At 40.0% G+C, this 20,892-nt stretch overlaps 2 protein-coding genes across 5 annotated transcripts; both read left to right on the top strand.

Annotated features, from left to right (window-relative positions):
- The first annotated feature begins 463 nt into the window (after positions 1–463).
- Positions 464–8,702, top strand: CENP-C (centromere protein C). 4 transcript variants are annotated; one of them, XM_028210554.2, is made up of 14 exons: positions 464–758; positions 948–1,153; positions 1,236–1,306; positions 1,386–1,596; positions 1,683–1,771; positions 1,845–1,947; positions 2,042–2,208; positions 2,353–3,188; positions 3,282–3,392; positions 3,498–3,585; positions 5,075–5,139; positions 6,682–6,790; positions 6,874–6,981; positions 8,277–8,702. In XM_028210554.2, exons 1-14 carry the CDS (start codon positions 597–599, stop codon positions 8,402–8,404), a joined length of 2,454 nt encoding a protein of 817 aa, XP_028066355.2. In that variant the 5' UTR covers positions 464–596; the 3' UTR covers positions 8,405–8,702. The 4 variants fall into 4 exon arrangements, with proteins under 4 accessions (XP_028066355.2, XP_028066224.2, XP_028066296.2 ...); XM_028210423.2 differs by having other exon boundaries at positions 5,054–5,139; XM_028210495.2 differs by having other exon boundaries at positions 3,492–3,585.
- A 9,313-nt stretch (positions 8,703–18,015) lies between these two features.
- On the top strand, positions 18,016–18,411 carry LOC145812866 (uncharacterized). The gene has a single exon (XM_082908092.1). It carries the CDS (start codon positions 18,016–18,018, stop codon positions 18,409–18,411), a length of 396 nt encoding a protein of 131 aa, XP_082764218.1.
- The last annotated feature ends 2,481 nt before the right edge of the window (positions 18,412–20,892 follow it).

Here is a 20,892-nt window from a genome sequence, read left to right as displayed (position 1 = left end):
ATTAGTGTGACACGTTACATCCTCACCACAACGGCAAAAGACACAAAAAGCCTTTAGTACGCTCTCGCAGTATGCGGCGCCTACAACGTGTCACGTGCCAAAACCCAATTTTGAAATTCATATGTACACAACACCCATTCTGTACATAATTTATGTGTGGCACATGCGCAATTCCGAAATCACACCATTTCATCTGCAACTCATACTTTTAACATCCAAATGATGGCAAATACGTCATTTCAAAACTAAAAGGATCAAACGGATCATTAGAAAACAAATGAGACTAATTGGACAATAAGTATAACTTTTAGGATTTATTGATAAATCTCCTAAAAAAGAGAGAGAACAAATAATTTTAAAAATTTATTAATCAAGCATATTTTTAATTTTTTATTAAAATATTAATTTAAAAATTAAACCAACCGTTCCTTTACACTTCCATCACCGATTTGCAATTTGGCCTAATTATTTTTAACCGCAGCGTAGGGAAGCTCTTATCTTACTAGAATTCGATTGGAGAAACCTCACTCACTGACTCCCGCTCAGTTTTCTTTTCGAAATACTTTCTCTCTCTAGGGTTTCCATCGGAACTCGACATGAAAGATGTTGACGAACCTCACACCTCCGATCCCATCGATCCCCTTCACTCTTTCTCTCTTCTCTCTCTTTTCCCTCAAACATTTCGCCATTCCATGAATCCCCCGAACCCCAATCACCCGGACGACCTCGAATCTATCCACGCCTTCATGAAATCCATGGTGAGTTCTTCACTCGTACCTCTACTTCGAATCTATCCCATCCACACCTTTATTGAAAATTTCAGATTCAGAACTTCAATTGAAAGAAAAAGTTTAAAAATTGAGTTGATTTTGGAACCCATGTATCACATATTCCTCTTTGATTAGAGCTTAATTATTGAATTTTATTGTTTTTGTGTACCCTGTTAGGTATTGACAAGTCCCGGAAAGTATTCGGAGCAGGCGAAGGCTATTTTAGATGGCAATTCACAACTTCTGAACTCAAATTTTGGCAGTTTTGCAGCATCTGAGAAGGAAAATGAAACTGTTGCTGCAAAGGGTAAGGAAAATTTTCAAGAACAAAGACCGGCATTGGAGCGTAAACAGGCTCAATTTTCTTCGAAGCTGAATTTAAGGTAATGTTACTGCTATGAAGATCAATTTTATCAGCAAAGTACATTCTTATCAGTCTGACCATGTGATATACATATTTGACAGTCAGTCTAGTTTGGACATTGATCAACTCCAAGACCCGGAGGAGTATTTCTTGGCCCATGAAAGGCTTGAAAGTAAACCCTACTGAAACTCTTTGGTAATGTTTGTATTCTATGGTTTTGGTTTTCATTCTGTCTTATAATTGTTGTACAGATGGCAATAAGGAATTACCGAGACAGATGGGTGGAAGTGTCACTGATTTAGATGATTACAATTTATCAAAAACTGAGACAGAAAATGAAACTGTTACTGCCAAGGGTAAGGAAAATAAAACTGTTGCTGCAGAGGGTAAGGAAAATGTTAAAGAACGAAGACCAGCATTGGGTCGTAGACGGGCTCAATTTTCTTTTAAGCCAAATTTAAGGTATAATGTTACTGTTCTGATGATTAGTTTTATCAGCGAAGTACATTGCTATCAGTCTGACCATGTAATATATACATATTTGATAGTCAGTCTTCTGTGATCGTGGAACCAAGTTTGGACATTGATCACCTCGAAGACCCGGAGGAGTATTTCTTGGCCTATGAAAGGCTTGAAAGTAAGTCTGACTGAATCTATTTGGCAGTGTTTGTCTGCTATGGTTTTCATTGTGTCTAATAATTGTTGTACAGATGCCAAAAAAATATTTCAGAGACAGAGGGGTGAAATTGTTACTGATTTAGATGACTACAAGTTATCAAAAACTGAGCGACGCCGTCGGCCAGGAATTCTGGGGTATCATCTGTGTTTCTATCAGCACTTCAATAGTAGTCCCTGTTTGCAGTATGGGTTTACTGACCCTTTTTTGGGTATTTTTGTGCCCGTACAGGAAGTCAGTTAGTTACAAGCATCGTTATTCAGTACTTCCTGAAAGTGATAACACTTTTGTTTCATCCCAAGAGACAATGGGGCAGGACATTCTCAGTCCACGTAATTATATTTCACAACCAGAAACTACAGATACTAATGCTGAATTGCGGGAAAAGGAATCAACTGGTGAGTGAATCCTATTGGGGCAAAAAGTTAATTTGTTGCACTCTCAATTTATGTTGTATTATTCATTATCATCTCAGGATTTTTTTGCTTTAATCTTGCGTTACTACTATTTCACTTGATGACAATTGATTTCACTATGGATAGGTTCAATTCATAAGACCGAGAAGAGAGTCAATGGCCTTTTGGATGAGTTACTCTCTGATAACTGTGGCAATTTAGATGGGGATGAGATGGTATCTTTCTTGCAGGAGCGCTTGCAGATCAAACCTCTTGATCTGGACAAATTATGCCTTCCTGAATTTCATGATGTTGGAAAGATTGATTTTACGGAGTTGGGAAGAAATTTGCAAAAGCCTCGGAAAACACTATCAGATAAAAGGGATTTGGGGAAAGGGATAAGTGGTAAAACACCTGTAAAACACAAACAGGTGGCAGAAAGCGCTGTCCATTCTCCGGCTTCGCCCACCCCTCCAAGAAGTCCGTTTGCTTCACTATCTTTGTTAATAAAGCGCACTTCGAAGTCAAATATGATGAGCAATCCTTTCTCAGCCCTCAATCAGTCACCAGTCAGAAATTCTTCTTCTGTTGAACATGTTGATGAGCAATCAGATCAGTATAATGCAATGAAGGAATTGGGGGTTTCTGGTGAGTTAAAGTCACTGATTACTGAAATAAGCGTTGTTAGAGTCGATGGTGCAGGTTCACAAGAGATGATAACAGGAGATTCAATCCCCCTATTTGAAAAGTCCGTGAATGACAACTCAAGCAGACTTAGCGTTGGTATTAATGTTATGTCAAGTGGGTCTCATGGTGACTTGAAAGATAATGATGGGAACTGGAATATGGATGACAATGACAGTAGGCTTAATATTGATAAAGATGTTCCGGAAAATGGGCCCAATGAAATGGAGGAGGATGACAGTATACTTAATACTGTTTCTGATATTCGGGCAAGAGCACCCAATGAATTGGAGGAGAATGTAAGGGCTTCTTGAGACGTTTCTGCATAATTTTGAAAGATTGTGAAAATCATGATACTGTGCTTGATTCTGATGTTTTGTGACAATATGCAGGTTGGAGATATTCCACAGGAAGCAGGGTCACATGGAGATGTCAACTTTGGGGACTCATCTAGGCCTCATACTGATTTTCAGACAGATGGACCAACTGAAATGGAGAAGAATGTAAGGTCTTTCACGCATGTGGGTGTATAATAAGTTTAGAGGATAGCGTAAGTCTCATACTGGATGCTAAAATGTGATTATGTGTTGTTCTGTGACAAGTTGCAGGTTGAAGATATGCCACCGAATGCAGAACCTGATATTAATATTGAAGACCCCAGTACAGGAAACTTGGACAGTAATCAGAATCAGGAGGGTATGATTATTGCTTTATGCCTGTGTTGCAACTTGTATTTCCTAGATTATTGTTTAAACTATTGCCTGAACCTGCATGTAGTGTGATGTGTTTGTTAAATCAATGAGTACATATAAGTATCTAGCTGCAATTCTCTGATCATTTTGGGTTTCAAATTCATTGTGGCACTAAAATCTCTATGCTTGGTACTTACATTTATAATTTTGGTAATTCCTATTTCTCGTGATTACATTTTATCTATTTTCCCCTCCATCTAAGTGAAGTATCTTTTTGTGATTTGATAACCGTAAAATGGTATTGAAATGTATAATCAATGGGGATCAGAAGAGGGCAACAAGAATCTGGTATTGCGCAAGTCTACTCTTGAATGTGAATTGTGAGTTTGCTACATAGCATATGTCTTCTGTTAAGCCACCAAATTTTCTAAATTCTTAATTTGTTAAGAAATGGGTATAACAATATATATTAAGCTCTACAACACTCCTTTCGTGCAGCCTCATCTCGTAGATGGAGAGGTGAATCAATTGAATTGAATGTGTGCACAAACACGTGCAGATGTGAACAAATTGAACTGAATGGGTGCACTTAAACACAAATAGAACGGAGTGCATAACAACAAACATAATAAGGGGAACAAGCATAGATTAAGAACCCAAAACCTCCTGGAGCCAAAGTTTTGCATGTTAAGTTACCTAATTCTCACAAAAGCTTGGACTGTTAGATAATGGACTCAACAATGTATATTAAGCCAGCCAACACTTTCCATTAGAAAATGGCTTGTTGTTTAAGATATTATGGATCTTGTAGCCCAGTTTTGTTGGGGATTTTTTTCAGTTTCATTATGTTCTTTTTCTTCCTCTCTCTCTCTCTCTGATTAGCAGATGGAAGTGCAGTGTCACGCTTGTCTTTCTTCCCTTTATGTTAAGAACTACTATGAGTGGCTTTGGTACGCCAAATTGAAATATTTGATTCTTAGAAGATCATATAATACATGTATGTATATATTATATGGTGGATGATTTGTTTGTTATTTAAAAAAAAAAAATTAAATCATTATTTTGAAAGGTATGTAAGATATGTACCATACCACTTGATGAACTTGTCATTTCTGGTCTTGTTCCAATTACTGTCACATTTATTAATTGGACTACTGGCAAACAAATTTAGCCATTTTACCTTACCTGTTGTGGGGGAAATGGAATCTGCTTGTTGGTTGTCCAAGGAATTAACAAATAGCCGTCAGCATCCAATCATTCATGGATTCAAAAATTTGTCATAGTTATTATGAATCTTATGTGTTTATTCTTATAGTTACTCGGTTACATTAATTGTAAGTTCTTTTTGCTTAGCAATTATCATCTTGCATTATGCGCCGGGTGTTCTTTGTCATCTATAACTATAGGGTTGAGATGGTTTCAACCTCTAGTCTTTTGAGGGCAATTTTCTGATTTCTTCTGAATTCTGACAGATCAATCAAGTCCTGCTGCAGGTAGACCCCATGCCATGGACGGACCCTCTGAAACTGCTGATTCGTTTCCAGATCAACATATTGAGGTCTTCTCCTTTCCTGGTCATTTTCTTTTTTGTTTACTCTTTGGTTCGGTGGTTGGCATTTATAACTTAAGTGAAATTAGAATTTCTGTATTTAGTTGAGTTGAAGTTACATAGGCACAGGAATTAGTAATCTGAATTGGAGGGTTTAAAAGTTCATTTGCTAGTTAGTTTATTGGTTTTTTTTTTTTCCTTTTTTATTTGCAATCATTTTTATAATCTATACATAAAACTTGTACAGACTGTTTTAAACCTTTAAATACACATGGTGCAGTCAATGTATGGAAGATTGACTCTAGTAAGAAGTATAGGTGTTTGCTGAGGGTCATGGATTTACACTTATCCGGGTTAGTGAGTCGTGAGTACATGGTTTGAAAACTGTAGGATTGGTAAATTTATCTTTCTGATCAGTTGGGATTTGTGTGTGGCTTAATAAAAGTATAATTCTACTTTCTTGCAGAATGGTTTGTAACCAAGCAAAATTTTAGGTTCAACATTAGTAAGTGTCTTGGTATTTCTTTGAAAAAGGCCTAAAAGACAGCACAAATTTTTAATTTATCTTATCCTCTATTGGAAGGAAGATGTAAAAATGTTAAATCATTATACATCCAAGCTGAATGGAATCAAATTTATAATCTTTTAAGGGAAATGTATGTTAAGAATATTTTCTATTTTTTTAAGGACTGTTTCTTGCATTATTTCTCGAGCTAGTTTCCTATTTTAAACATTACTTACGTGATTATTTATTACTTGTTTTGAGGTCCACCTATATGGGGTGTTATGTTAAATTTCTCTTTGGTTGCTTTGAGTTAAATCATAAACCTAGAAAATTGCTCGAAATGGATAGGACATACAGGCCATTATGGTTTAGCCTTTTGGTACTGGGTAGCATTCCCTCTAGATTTTTTTAAAATAAAACTTACTTATCCTAAAAAAAACATGTAGCAATTATTATTATTATTGTTTTTTTTTTGAAGAAAAACACACAAAAAAGAAATAGAAGGAAGAAGGATAAATCCCTTTGAGAGATTGAAATAGGGCCTTAAAAGGGTAACAAGTTTCTTTCTCTCAAAAGTTGAAATGTATAGCTATATTCATACATGATATTTCTTTTCTTCTTAGATTTCGTCTTCTTATCTTGTAAAAAAAAGTTGTCTTTTAATCTTGGCCTTCTTCTTCCAAGTGTTTTCTTTCTTCTGTAATCAACAGGACAGGATAAGAAAATGCTTTATATTCTCTCAGTTAAATGTTTTCTCCAAGTTCTTGCCACTTGTGATTTTCTGTATTAATTATAAGTTGAGTTTTGGTTCCTTTATGATCATGAAAGGATTCAGGTATTAGAAATAAAAAAGATTCAGGGTTATGAGAAGATAATAGAAAGCTTTCTTTACATTATGGTGTCAAGTTTTTATTTTTGTAATCCAAATGATTGTAGGATGAAATGTGCTTTTTGATGATGAATCACCTTCCTGTATGCCTTTTCCTCATGATTTTCTTGATTAAGTTCTATTGGAAATAATAATGATATTGCTTCTTCTGCAACAGAACGTTCAGGAACCTTCCAGAGTATCATTGAACGAGCAAAGTGCAGCAAAAAGATCTCCACCCCGTGGTCACAAAAGAAGAACACTTTCTCATAGGCAAAGCCTTGCAGGTTCTTACTTATGCATCTACTTGTACCATGCATCCTTTGAATATTTAGTTATTTGGTTTGAGTAATATCATATATGTTGGCAGGGGCTGGCACATTTTGGGAATCTGGGGTAAGGCGGAGCAAGAGAATCAAAATGAGGCCTTTGGAATATTGGAAAGGCGAAAGATTTTTGTATGGACGCATACATGAGAGTGAGTGATTCTTTACTTAGATTATTCTACAAAAATAGTTTGACACTATCATCTCAATATTATTTGTTTTCTTGAATGCTGCTTAAGTTATTTTTTGTTAAAGAGACCTTTTTTTCTTTTTTCAATTTAAAAATATTACATTAGAGTGCGTGATTCGTCAAATATAGTTTTCCATCGATCATCTCAATATTAATTGTTTCCTTGAATCCGTGGCTTAAGTTATTATTAGTTCAAAAGATCCCTTGTATTTTTTGTTTAAATTTATGGTCCCACGTTTTCCTGCTGGAGTGATGCTTGTGATTCTTTGCAGGACAATATTTACAAACTTAACCTAAATTCTTAATATTGAAGTGTGACATGATTTTTCCATGTAGTTGATAGTGGCACTACGATTAGCTTGTTACAACATTTTAGATACTTATTTGGGATTCGTTGACCTCAATAATGACTCAATATCTTTTGGGTATGATGGGGAACACAAGGGATAAGGATAAGAATAAAAAGTTTTATTCAGGGTAAATTATGTAAATGGTGTTTGTAGTTTACACAATTTGTCAATTTGTTCTCTGTTGTTTTAATTTGCTCGATTTTGCCCCTTAATTTAACGGATTGTGTTATATTGGCCCAATAAATAACGACCGTTAGGTTTGGTAGATAGAAACTCAAAGGATGTGTCAATTTGGTCTCTGTCAAAATCGAGCAAATTAAAACAATAGGGGATCACATTGACATATCGTGTATACTCCAAGGATCAAATTGACACATCGTTTAACCATGTGACGACTTTCCTTCCACCAAACCTAACGACCGTTATTTATTGGATCAATATGACACAATTCGTTAAACTGCAAGGCAAAATCGAGCAAATTAAAACAATCGGGACCAAATTGACACATTATGCAATTTACCCTTTTATTTATCTAGAAGTTCAGTTTGTTTAGTATTAGTTTGGTTTGCCTGTATATATGGCCTTTGTGTGATGGAACCCTAAGGTGATTTCTATCATTTTTGGTGTTGAAGCCAAACTCTTTAGGTGCTGAAGGCGGCTAAGGTTTCTTCTTTTTTCTTTCTTTCTTATTGTCCTGCATCAGGGTATCTTCTTGGTGGAAGACAAGACAAGTGTATAGTTGGATTTTAGCCGTATATGCCGAAAAAATAAATTAAGTTCTCTTTAAAACGTTTCTCTTTTAAATTTCCACACTATAGGTTGCAAAATCCACTAAATTACATGTCTTCTTGTGATTTGATATCTCACTGAGGCTGGATACGTTGAATTAATTTGTTACTTGTTGCAGGCCTGACAACTGTGATTGGGGTGAAGTATGTGTCACCGGCAAAGGGTAATGAAAAACCGGCTGTTAGAGTCAAGTCTTATGTCTCTGATGAATACAAGGAACTTGTTGAACTAGCAGCTTTGCATTGAGATCTCCTTGTTTTCATCTCAAGCACAATTGAGATATCCTGTGGGGGACTTCTTGATTGAAATGGTTTTTTCTTTTTCCCCCTAATGATAGATAAAGATTGAAATGACATTCAATGGGGATACCATAATAACTGCTTTATGATTTTCTGATATATGTAGTTGGGAAAATTGTTTTGCCTGTTTAAAGAATGTGTATTCTTTTTATGGTTTTGTAGAGGGATGTTAACGCATGATACCCTGTTCTACTAACAGATTAGGGATATGCTGTTTGATATTGAAGGTCAAATTATTGGGCTGATTTGGTGATTGCTTGTGCTTCATTTTTTTTTATTTTTAATTTTAATTTTTTAATTTAATATAAATAGAGTTGCCCCCCCCCCCCCCCTTCTCAAAAAGGATAAAAAAAGAAAAAGGAAAGAAAGAAAAGAAAAGAAAAGGGGAAATGACCAAAAAGGATTGTTAGAATGGTGGATGGTTTAAGCACAAACAAAGGTTCTTCTTTCTCGACTTTATGAAGCTTGTTATATAGACAGGAGTATCTTAATGTCCTGCTTAGTTGAGAAATTTGAAAAGAAAAAGAAAAAAGTATTATATTTGGTTGAGAAATTTTAAGAGGAAAAGAAAAAAAAATATAAGTGAAATGTGAATAAAATATATTTATATTTTATTTAATTTTAAATATATATATATTTTAAATTGTTCAACTAAATACTGTAAAACACACATATAGGATACTTACGCTGTGTTTGGTTGGAGATTTGTAGAGAAATTTGAAAAAGGAAAAGGAAAAAGTGTGAAACTAAGTAAAATGTAGATATTTTTTATTTTAGTCGTGTTAGAAGCTTTGAAATTTTGAGGCTCGAATGTCTAGAATCATATTTTTTTTTTGAAAGGGTGGTTATGTGTAGGGATGTGTTAAAAAATTAAATATTTTGTATTAACTCAACCTGTGTGGTTTGATAAGGTGAGTGAGTTGGGTTGGACTGGTTTAGTGATAAAATTGACTGATTAGTTAGGGCTGCTGGTTAAAATTTATTAATTCTATACAGTTTTGTTAATTTCATATAGGGATTCGTACAAAATTGTATGGAATTAACAAATTTTAACTAACAGCCTAATTATTCAGTCAATTTTATCACCAAACCAGTCCAACCCAACTCATTCATCTTATTAAACTATACAGGCTGAATTGGTGCGGGATGTCTAATTTTTTAGCATACCCCTACACATAATCATCATTGAAAGAAAAAAAAATCAAACCAACACTGGCCCCCCCCCCCAAAAAAAAAAAAAATTCCAGGCATTCGAGCCTCAAAATTTCGAGACTTCAAATATTTTTCATTTTATTTATATTTTACCTACTTTTTTTTATCTATCTTTCTAATTTTTTTTATAAAAATCTCTAAACTAAGTAGAGCATTACTCTCTCAAGGTAAAATGCGCATATGGTATTGTCTAGCAGCCAACACTTTCATACCAACCAAAGTATTTTTTTTCATCTTTTCCAACATTGTTTCTTGCTTCATTTCTATTTCAAAATGCAGTATAACTGAGAGTCTCGGGTTGTTTAGACCAATAAACTGATCTCTCTCTTCTGCTTGTAATGATTATCTCGGCTTACTATGTGCGAGACTATTCTACTCTGCCAGAGAAATCGATTTTAAAAAAAAATAAAAATAAAAAGACCGTAGATGCATTTATCCATTTCTTTTTTCTTTTTCTCTTAAAAAAAATAGAACATGTTTGATTTATGTATGTTAAATAATATAATTGTGATAGAGATTCCCTGCATATACATGACCCCTATAATTCCTATCCCAACTACTCAAAATATGAGGTCCATATATACATGAGTGGACCCCACACATACATCAAGGACCAAGATCAAATTGGAAGTTATGAAACCCTCAAAAAAAGGGATCTCAAACATTTTTATAAATAATAATGAAACAAAGTTCAAACAGACAACGAAGCAAAATAAAACTAGTTGAGGATATTTCTTCTCATACATTGTGTCCACCATATCCGTTAAATTATGTCGATAAACTATTTTTTACAGGGTTGGACGAACATTGAGCTGGGCAGCATTAGTACTAATCTAGTCATATTCCCAATCTAATTATTCCAAGTAGGATCCTAAATGAAATTTTAAATCTCCAGCTCATTTATTTAATTCAATAGATGTTGAGAGGGAGATTTGCGCTGAACAAGTGGGCCGAGTTATGGCAGTGCGGGATATGGTGTTGGGCCTTGCGAGGGCCAAAGACCCTGTGGCTGACCGAACTGCACCACCACGGCTCCTCGGCTCATTAAGTAGGGCCGGGTAGACCGTCGCGCAGAATGTGAAGGCATGCGAGTGTCCAACCGAGCTACGGACGGTTTGGATTGACGTAGGGCCGAGATGTCCTACGAGATAGCAAAGTGAGGCCGAGATGCCGAACCGCGCGCCCTACGTCTAGTCAATCCAGATGGACCGATTTGATATTGCTCGGCAGTTCTTGTCCATTGTGATGTCTGTCTCTCCTAGTGATAGCTCGGTTGTGTAAGCTACCTGGACTAATGGTAAGGAAGGGGAAATCCACTCTTGGCATGTGTTAATACCGTTTGGTGGTCGACAAACACTGTTTGGAGGTTTTGGTTTCTATACGTGTAAGGAAGGTAGAGAGGAGCACAGCTGCCTGTCCAAAGAAGGACAACAGGGGTAGTGCACCCACAATCTTTGAGGTTGTATGGCCAGCCTTGAAAAGGAGAAACATAGAGACTTTTGTGGCAAGCAATCTGAAGGAATTCCCAACTCTCTCTCTCTATAGTGCTCTCTTCATTCTTCTTTTTCTTTTTCTTCTTCTTCTCCAAGTGTGCTGACTTGATCGTCGGAGGGTTTATCCGGCAGTACACCGCCGGGCAGCTCACAATCTTTCTGTTCTCAGATTAAGCAACGTTACGTGAAGCTTGGATTCAAGGAGTACGGAGAACTGAGAATATTTCACCCCCGTACAATCGGCACCATCTGTGGGAAGTCTTTGACAGACAAACCTTGCTCTCCAAGCTTTTTCAACTGTTTCCATGGCCAACAACGACGAAATACCATTGTTCATTGTCGATGGAATCACACTAGAGTCTGTCCGAAGAAGAGATGACCCTCATGTTATTCTGACTATGGTGGGCCTAGAGACCTCTTCCAGAGGTCCGTGAGACAAACGCGCGAGGAGCACTGAACATTCAAAGAGTCTCGAGGGTCGCTGACGGCGAAGAGAGTCGCATGCTCAGCGCCTGAAGCACAAACTCAGAGACCAGGATGCCCTCATTCAGAACATGGCGGCTAAAATGGAGACGCTGAAGTGCCAAATCAAGGGGAAGGGTGTTGCTGGAGTGGGCGACCACAGTGAACACACCCCACCCTGTCGCTCTGACAGTCGTTACCAACATGGGACACCCTCTCTCTCTCTATCACCAGAAGCTACGGAGTTGGTGACTCCGACCCACAGGTGGAGAGGTCTTACATGCGCAATAGCAGTTATCGTTCCTCACGTTCGTCGACGACATCAAGATACTCTTACTCCATCCATTCAGCATGCCGTAGAGAGGCCCAAAGATTGCCAGCGCTGCAAAGGCTAAGTTTCCAAATCTGTTGCAGTGAAGAAGTGGCCATGCCAGCGCCAAGAATGGTGGCTCCAGCACCGATGGACAGAGAGCTAGCAAGACTTACCGCTACCCCACTATCCCTAGAAATCGAGAGCACACCACTCCCTGCCGGATTCCACCAACCCAAGTTCATGCTATACGATGGCAGACGGATCTGTACATGCACGTTAGTCATTACCGGAAAGTAATGGCTGGCCACTGGCACAACGACGCCTTGATGTGTCTCATATTCCTAGCAAGTTTAGGAGAATTGGGCCTGAAGTGGTTCGAAAGGCTCCCGGAGGGGAGTATCGAGGGATGGCAACAACTAGCAGAGGCCTTTGTCACCAGGTTTAATACCAATATTCGAACACCAAAGGAGGTCGACCACCTCCTGAGGGTCAAGATGGAGTTTCGAGGTTCTTTGAAGGCATACAATGCTAAGTATTGGAAAACCTACAATGAGATCCTCGATTGTCCAACCAATCTAGCGATCGCCTAATACAAGCGAGGTCTACCAGTCGGGCATAGGCTACAAGACTTGCCCACAATGCTTCAGTCCACAACCATGAAGTCCTTAATGCAGCGGATCAACGAGCATATCCGAGTAGAGGATGATGCCGCCACTGCCACCGCAATTGAGAAGGCAAATCCGATTGCAGCGGACAGAAGGGTAGCTGGGAAGGTTCACTCGGTGGGACAGGAGGACAACGCTTTAATAACCGAGCTAGAGACCAACATCACGGTTCAAATTGCAATGATAGAAACAAAATCTGTGAAAACGACTGAGCTAACACTCCTCGCAGCGAAGAGGAAGATGCCAAAAGGAAGTTGAAAGCACGAACCAGCATCACCACTGTCATTTAGATCCTAATTTATCACATCCTCAGTGAAATCTGATGTGAGCCATATGTGCGTTGGTCGGCCAAATTGGGAGACACGCAGAGGGGCTTCAACTTAAGGTATTGCACCTTCCATGAAGAAAGGGGGCACCGAACGGAGGACTGCATGCCGCTCAAACAACACTTGGAGGAGCTGGTTACGGCTGGGCATTTGGATCAGTACATTGATGGGGAGGTTGCTCCATAAGGACAAGCCAAGCCAAATGGCCTTGTCACCCTGGATGCAGAGCCCCAAGGAGTAATCAATGTTATTCACGGCATCATCGAGTCGGTGCGGGTTTGCAAGCTAAGGGGGATGATCAAGAAGGCCGAGCACATGAGGGAAGTGCTCTCTGTTCAGCCCGCCGTGAAAAAAGGGAAGAGCGAGATAAAGGACGTCTTAACTTTTTCAAGCAAGGACTTGAAAAGATTTCAAACGCCTCATAATCGCCCTAGTTGTGACACTTCGCGTCAAAGACTTCGACATCAAAAGAACTTTGATCGACTAGGAGAGTTTGGTCGAGATCATGTATTATGACGCGTTCAAACAGATGAAATTGGAGGAAAAAGACTTGGCCCCAACAACGTCTCTTTTGGTCGGCTTCAACTTTCAACCGGAATGGCCAATCAAAAAGATCATATTGTCGGTCAAAGCTGGGTCAGTCGCGAAGCAAGTGGAGTTCTGGGTACTTAACGTCCCATCAACCTACAACCTAATCTTGGGAAGGGGCTGGTTGCACACCATGCAAGCAGTAGCGTCGACTTATCACTAGGTCTTGCGTTTTCCTGCACTAGCTCGACAAGTAGAAGAGGTTTGAGAGGACCAAGTAATGGCAAAGTAATACTTCGTCGCGGTAAATGGCAGCTGGGCTGCCAAAGGCTTTGTCCAAATGATAGAAGAGCCAGAAGGAAAGGAGGTGTTGGAAGCTGTGGAAAAAAAAGCCGCAGAGAAACTGGTCGAAGACTTGGTGGAAGTGCGTATCGATGAGAATGACCCAAACAAATTCTTTCTTTTGGGATCATGTTTGTTCACCGCCGAGCGGCTGGACTACGTGAATTTTTTTGGTTTCCAACATCGAAGCCTTCGTGTGGACGCCTTACGATATGCCTGGCGTCGACCCTAGTTTCATTTGCCACCAATTAAATGCTTTCCCAACGCAAGATCGGTCATTCAAAGAACTCGGCGCTCGGCCCTGCACCATGCTGAGGTAATAGCAGAGGAGGTCAAAAACTTGTTGGAAGCCGGGGCAATAGAAGAAGTACAATACCCTAGATGGATCTCTAATACGGTGGTAGTGCCAAAGAAAAATGGAAAGTGGCGGGTATGCATTGATTACAAGACAGTCAACCGTGCCTGTCCAAAAGATAGTTTTCTATTACCAAGGATCGACCAGCTGGTGGACCTTACCACCGGGTACCAAAGGTTCAGCTTCTAGATGCATACCGCGGCTACCACCAAATAGCCATGTACAAGCTGGACAGAGAGATCACATTGTTTACCATGCCTAGAGGCTTGTACTGCTACAAGGTCATGCCCTTTGGCCTTAAGAACGCCGGGACAACTTTTCAAAGAATGGTGACCAAAATGTTTACCCCACTGTTGGGCTGCACTATAGAGGCTTACATTGACGACATGGTGGTGAAGAGTAAAGACAAGTCTCAACACTTGGCTAACCTAGCAGAAATGTTTGCCAAACTCAAACATCACAAGCTGCGTTTAAATGCCTCCGAGTGTGCGTTCTGAGTGGGAACCGAAAAATTTCTAGGTTTTTTGGTCACCAACCGAGGAATCGAAGCCGACCCTTCACAGATCAAGGCAATACAAGAACTGGAGCGGCCAAACTCCACAAAGGACGTGCAACATCTCGCCGGAATGGCAACTGAGCTGAACAGATTTATCAGTCGGTCTTTAGATCGTTGCAGGCCTTTTTTCAAGACTTTAAAAGCCAAGTTTTTTTGGGATGACGAGTGCGACCACACACTAGCGGATCTAAAGGTATAGCTTTCCTCGGCCGCAATCCTGGTCACACCACGACCGGGCGAAGAGTTGTATCTCTACTTGGCAGTTTTTCAATACACGACAAGCGCGGTCCTCGTCCGTGTTGGGGGGATCCAGCACCACCCTATTTTCTACGTTAGCAAGACACTGCTTCTAGTTAAATCGAGATATCTGCCGCTTGAAAAATTGGCTCTGACTCTCATGATGGCCTCCAGAAAGTTGGCGCACTATTTTCATGCCCACATAATAGTAGTGCTAACTGAATTTTTGCTCACGGTGCTCTTTGAGAAGACAAACTTCACCGGCAGAATTTTGAAGTGGGCTATAGAATTGGGACAATATGACATCAAGTTCTAGCCGCGCATTGCTATCAAAGCTCAAGCCCTTGCCGACTTCGTGGCGAAATTTGCCCTTGGAACACACCCTGTTTGCTTTGTTGATTTGGTTGGCGCGGACTTGGCGCAGCCCACGGCTCCGATAGTAGAAAAAAGTGGTGGGGACATGTAGTAAGACGTCAAGATCAAGCCGGACAAGAAATCGAAGAACCAACCAATTTACCGAAATACAAGCTTGATGGAGGTGCAGGAAAGGATAGTCCGAGTCGACCAGTGCCTTGGAGTTGAGGAACTCTCAAAATCCCTCTAACTGCTGGAAGTTGTTCATTAGTGAGATATGGAAGCTCTTCGTTGATGGGGCCTCCAACAGACATGGCGCCGGGCTGGGAGTTGTGTTGACCTAGATGGCTGACCATTGAGCATGCGATCACATTTGGTTTTCCAGCATCTAATAATGAGGCGGAATATGAAACCCTCATTGCCGGATTAAAGAGTGCTTTAAGAATGAAGGCATCAGAACTTATGGTATTCAGCGACTCCAAGCTGGTGGTCAATCAGATCTCTGGGGAATATGAGGCCAGGGATAAAAGGATGGCTAAATACATCAAAAAGTTTGCCGCGATAAGAATGGAACAAATTAACCGCGAAGAAAACAATGAAGCCGACGAATTAGTCGGCCTAGCATCTATGCAAACAACTTTTCCCAATCATTTGATGATAGAATTCTTACCCCGACCGAGCATTGAGGAACTGGAGGCATCCGGAGTACTCTGCACCGACTTGAGACCGTCCTGGATGATCCAATCATCACCTTCCTGAAGGATCGAATTCTATCCATTGAAAAGAAAGAGGCCAACAAGATCAGGGCCAAGTCAGAGTGGTTTTGGTTCTTTCCATCTGGCACCTTGTATAAGAAATCTTTTATTGGGCCATACTTGAAGTGTGTCCACCCCAACAAGGTTGAAACTTTCCTCTTCGAGATTTATGAAGGCATCTACGGAAGCCATATTGGGGGTAGATCTTTAGTTTACCGAGCAATTTTCTAGGGTTATTAGTGGCCGTACATGCAGGCTGACGCGCAGAAATATGTTCGCAAATGCGAAAAATGTCAAAAATTCGCTCACCAAATCCACCAGCCGGCTAGAGAGTTGCTCCCTCTTATAAGTCCTTGGCCATTTGCGCTTTGGGGGATAGACATTGTAGGATCGCTTCCAACCGCTCTGGGCAACTGAAAATTTTTCATCGCTGCTATGGACTACTTCACTAAGTGGGTAGAGGCAGAGCCGCTGGCCATCATCAGGGAAAATGATGTAAAGAAGTTTTTCTAGCGGAATGTCATCACTCGCTTCGGCATCCTAAAAGCCCTCATTTCGGATAATGGCACTCAATTCGACGAGAAACTCTTTCGCGGGTTTTGCGAAAAGTTAAAGATTGAATTTTACAACTCTACACCAGCCTATCCTCAATCAAATGGTCAAGTCGAAGTCTCAAGGAAAACCATCTTGGATGGGCTGAAGAAGCGACTGGAGAAGGCCAGAGGGAGGTGGGCTGAGGAACTCCCCAATGTGCTCTAGGCATACCGCACTACACCAAGGCGCTCAACCGGGAAAACTCCATTTGCCTTGGCTTACGACATTGTTAGACTTATTTATTTTGATGATTTATTTAATTATGTTTTAATTTATTTGGAAGGAAAAAATATAATCAAAATTTATTTTGATGATTTATTTGAAAGAGAAAAATAGAATCAAAATTTATTTTGATGATTTTATGTTTTAATAAAATTAAAATTTATTTTGTCCCATTATTTTTCACCTAAATCTTTATCCTAAATGTTGTTAGAATGTATTTAATATTTGATTAAATCAGAAGTTCAAACAGCCCAAAACAGAGGTTCAAACAGCTCAGCACAATAGCAGTTCAAAAGGTTTAAGTGGAAGATATTCAAATTTGTAATGATGGAGTGGAAGATATTCAAATTGGTAATGATGGAAGTACAACGGCTATAAATTCAAATTTGTAATGATGGAGTGGAAGATATTCAAATTGGTAATGATGGAAGCACAACGGTTATAAACAGCTATAAATTCAAATGAATACAATGGCTATAAATGGTTATAAGTTTCATTATATCTACCAAAGCCTCTAATGTAAACAAGTTACAAAAACTTGAAAATATTCTTTGATCTATAATCACTCACATCTATTCTCAGAAATTATACACTGAGCCTTATACCTTTAAGTCCATCTTTCCTGTGTGAGGTTTACAGAAAAACCAGAGCTTTATTTTTATATCTATCTTTGAGAGATAATTCTTGTAGCTTTTTGTGAAAGTAAAAACACATTCTTTTCAACCTTGTAAGAATGTAGTACACTCAGTGTTTTTGACTTAGAAAGTCAGTGTAAAATCTGTGGAGGATTGCTCCATCTGTGAAAATATTGCTAGCACCTTGTGAAGTTAGAGTATAATGGAAAATCTCAAGTGAAGCTTGAGGAGTGGACGTAGACCGAGTTGAAGCCGAACCACTATAAATTTGTTTGCCTCTCTCTCCCTTATCTCTTTATTTTATTTTAAATTGCCATAGCTATATTTCACATTTTTACTGTGCTAAAATCATTAACTAACATAGTTGTTAAGACACTTGTTTTAATTATTTTTATTTCATTAATTATATTTATCTATTGTGCTAGTCATAATTTTTATTAGGGTATTATTAATTTTAATTATAAAAACCTAATTCACCTCCCTCTTAGATTGTCTTTTGGGTAACAGGCATGGAGACAGTCATACAATTGGAAATCGGCATGCCAACCATCCGATCTGAAAGTTTTCAACCAGACTTAAACAATGAAGCTATAGCCCTGGAACTTGACCTAGCTGAAGAAAGAAGGGAACATGCACTAATCCACATAGCCGCCTACCAACAAGAGCTCTCCAAGAAATACAACAAGAACGTGCATCCTAGGCTATTCAAGGTAGGAGACTGGGTCTTGAGGAAAGTAATGGGCAACACAATGATCTCTGGAGAGGGTAAGTTAGGAGCAAATTGGGAGAGGCCATACAAGATAACTAGCCTTGCAGGCAAAGAGGCGTACCATCTAGAGGACTTAGATGGCAGTGCTATCTCCAGACCATGGAATGCGGCCAACCTAAAGCTATTTTACTTTTGAAATGTAACCTTTTCTACTTTTTTGATTTTTGAAACTTGGCCTTTTGCCACAGGATGTAATATGTGACGTGTAATAGAAGATAGCCCATTCTTTCTCTTATACTATGCGTTTCTGTACAAAAATATTACAAGAGTATTAAGCTACTATGAGTGCCAGGGGCAATGCCCAACCGGGCTGACTTTGCCTACTATACAACGGATGTCCAGTTAAGAGCTGATTATGTTTTTAATCAACTGAGCTGATTTTTGGTAGCAATAGTCGAGCTGATTTTTGCTCGCTGTTGTAGAGCTGATTTTGCTCAGGATTAACCGAGCTGATTTTTGCTTGCCGTTGTAAAGATGATTTTGCTCAGGATTACCTGAGCTAATTTTTGCTCGTCGTTGTAAAGCTGATTTTGCTCATAATTACCCAAGCTAATTTTTGCTTGCCGTTGTAAAGTTGATTTTGCTCATTAAACCGAGCTAAACTTGCTCACCCGCTCAAACAATTAGTGTTTTACCCAACTTGTATTAGAGCCGAGCTGACCTTGCTCACCCGCTCAAGCAGCTGGTGTTTTGCCCAACTTGTATTAGAGCCAAGCTGACCTTGCTCGCCCGCTCAAATAGTTGGTATTTTACCTAGCTTGTATTAGAACCGAGCTGACCCTGCTTGCCCGATCAAGCAGTTGGTGTTCGTTATATTCAAATTTCAAAATAGTTGGTGTTACGCTACACAAATGTTTTAGACCAAGCCGAGTTTGCTCTTTAACCCGAGCCGATTCGCTCGCCTTGGAATGAGTTTGCGATTTGTCCACCCCAAGGGTCGCTTTTGCCCTCCAACCGAGCTGATTTCGCTCGTTAAAGTGTTTTTCGTCCCCGAGATGATATTTGCTCGTTAGACCCCCAACCGAGCTGAACTTACTCACCCGCAAGGCAGCTACGCTTCCCTAATTTTGAAAAGGAATTTTGCATTTGTGCGGGTTTGTAGAAAAATTAGCTCCGCCTAAAAAGATCATTGCACTTGGAATGCAACGAGGAGATTTTATCTTGGCTACATGCATATTCGGCCTGCTGTTATGAAACTGAGCGATATATATCTCGGCCAAATCAAAGAAAATGACAACAAGGCAAACAAAAATTCGAATACATGGCGAGCGAAAAGTTCATCATTTTTCATTCATGAACAAGTGTGGTTACAAACGCGGGGATCATAGCTCGATTACAAAAAAAAAAAAAAAAGAAAAAAAAAAAGAGATCAATCCAAATCCACGGTGTTAACTTGATCGGTCACCCCTATCTCGGCATCTTCTTCTTCCACGCTGACCATCGTATCCCCCTTCTGCTCGGGCTCTTCTTGGGCTTGGGTCCCGCTTTCTTCAGACACCTTAAAATGAGGGTTTTGATCGGTGTGTTGCACGGCCGGAGCGTCTACCGCAGCTGCCAGTTTTGTCTCTTCTATTAGTTTCTGTTGTACGGCACTGGCATAAGCTTGCATATGGACCGAAATGAAGGTGGCTGGGGGATTTTTGAACACGTCAGAGTCTTGACCAAGGCCAAGTTTTTCCCCGGCAGCTTTCTAGCCGCACTGGAAAAAGATGTCCTTGGTTCCTTCCACTTGCTGTTCATAGGTTTTTTTGCCCTCTGCATAGCTGCAATATTCAGCATCATCGACCTGCTTCTCCAGCTCAGCTTTATGGGCTTCGCGGAGTTTGCGTAGCTCGGCGATGTATCTGACCTTCGTCACTTGCAAGGCACTTTGTTTATCTTCGTCGCCCTAGCCAACCGCTCGGCCAACCGATCCCGTTCGGCCAGTACTACCTCATGAAAGGACTTTAACTTCTTTAGCTCGGCGGTCTTGGCCTTGTTATCGGTGATGGCCTCCCGCAGACTTTGCCGCACGGCGATCATACGCTCATGGGCCAGATAGTTCTTCTGCGCGGCCTGCAAGAAAATAGGTGTCAGTACATCAAAATCGAGCAACAGGTTAACAACAAAGGTGCTCGTTCACTTACCAGGACGATTGACTTTGCTACAAAACAGAGGACTTTCAGGTCGGACAGTTCTTCATGCTTCTTCATGTCCACTGGGAGGAGTAATCCCTTGGTCATGTTAAAGCCGAGCGAATAATCCTTGTTGGCATAGACCGAATTAGCGATGGTTACTGCTCGGCCTTTATACTTTATCTCGTGCAACCAGATTGGAGGGGCAGTGGAGTAGGCGGATCGCTCGGTGAGTGGTTGATCAGTCTGCTCCCCTTGGTCAGCAGATGGGAGCTTGACGGAGTCTTTATCCACCAAATGTTGTTTAGATTGATTTCTTCTTGACTTCTTTTACGACCAACCGACAGCTTGCTCGCTAGCAAGAACCAGCACTACCCCTTTCTCTTGCATGGCTGGCGTGGAGGATTGTCGCCCAATTGTTTCTGTGGGCTGAGAGTCGCTCGGCTCGCCAATAATCATTGATTTAATAGCACAGATATAGCGATCCCGGTTTCTCTTCCTTT

This window comes from Camellia sinensis, chromosome 15 (assembly GCF_055761805.1).
Source record: "Camellia sinensis isolate YWXY chromosome 15, ASM5576180v1, whole genome shotgun sequence".
NCBI classification, from domain to species: Eukaryota; Viridiplantae; Streptophyta; class Magnoliopsida; order Ericales; family Theaceae; genus Camellia; species Camellia sinensis.
Note: the sequence above shows the minus strand (reverse complement) of the source record. Positions and strands in the feature narration are given on the sequence as shown.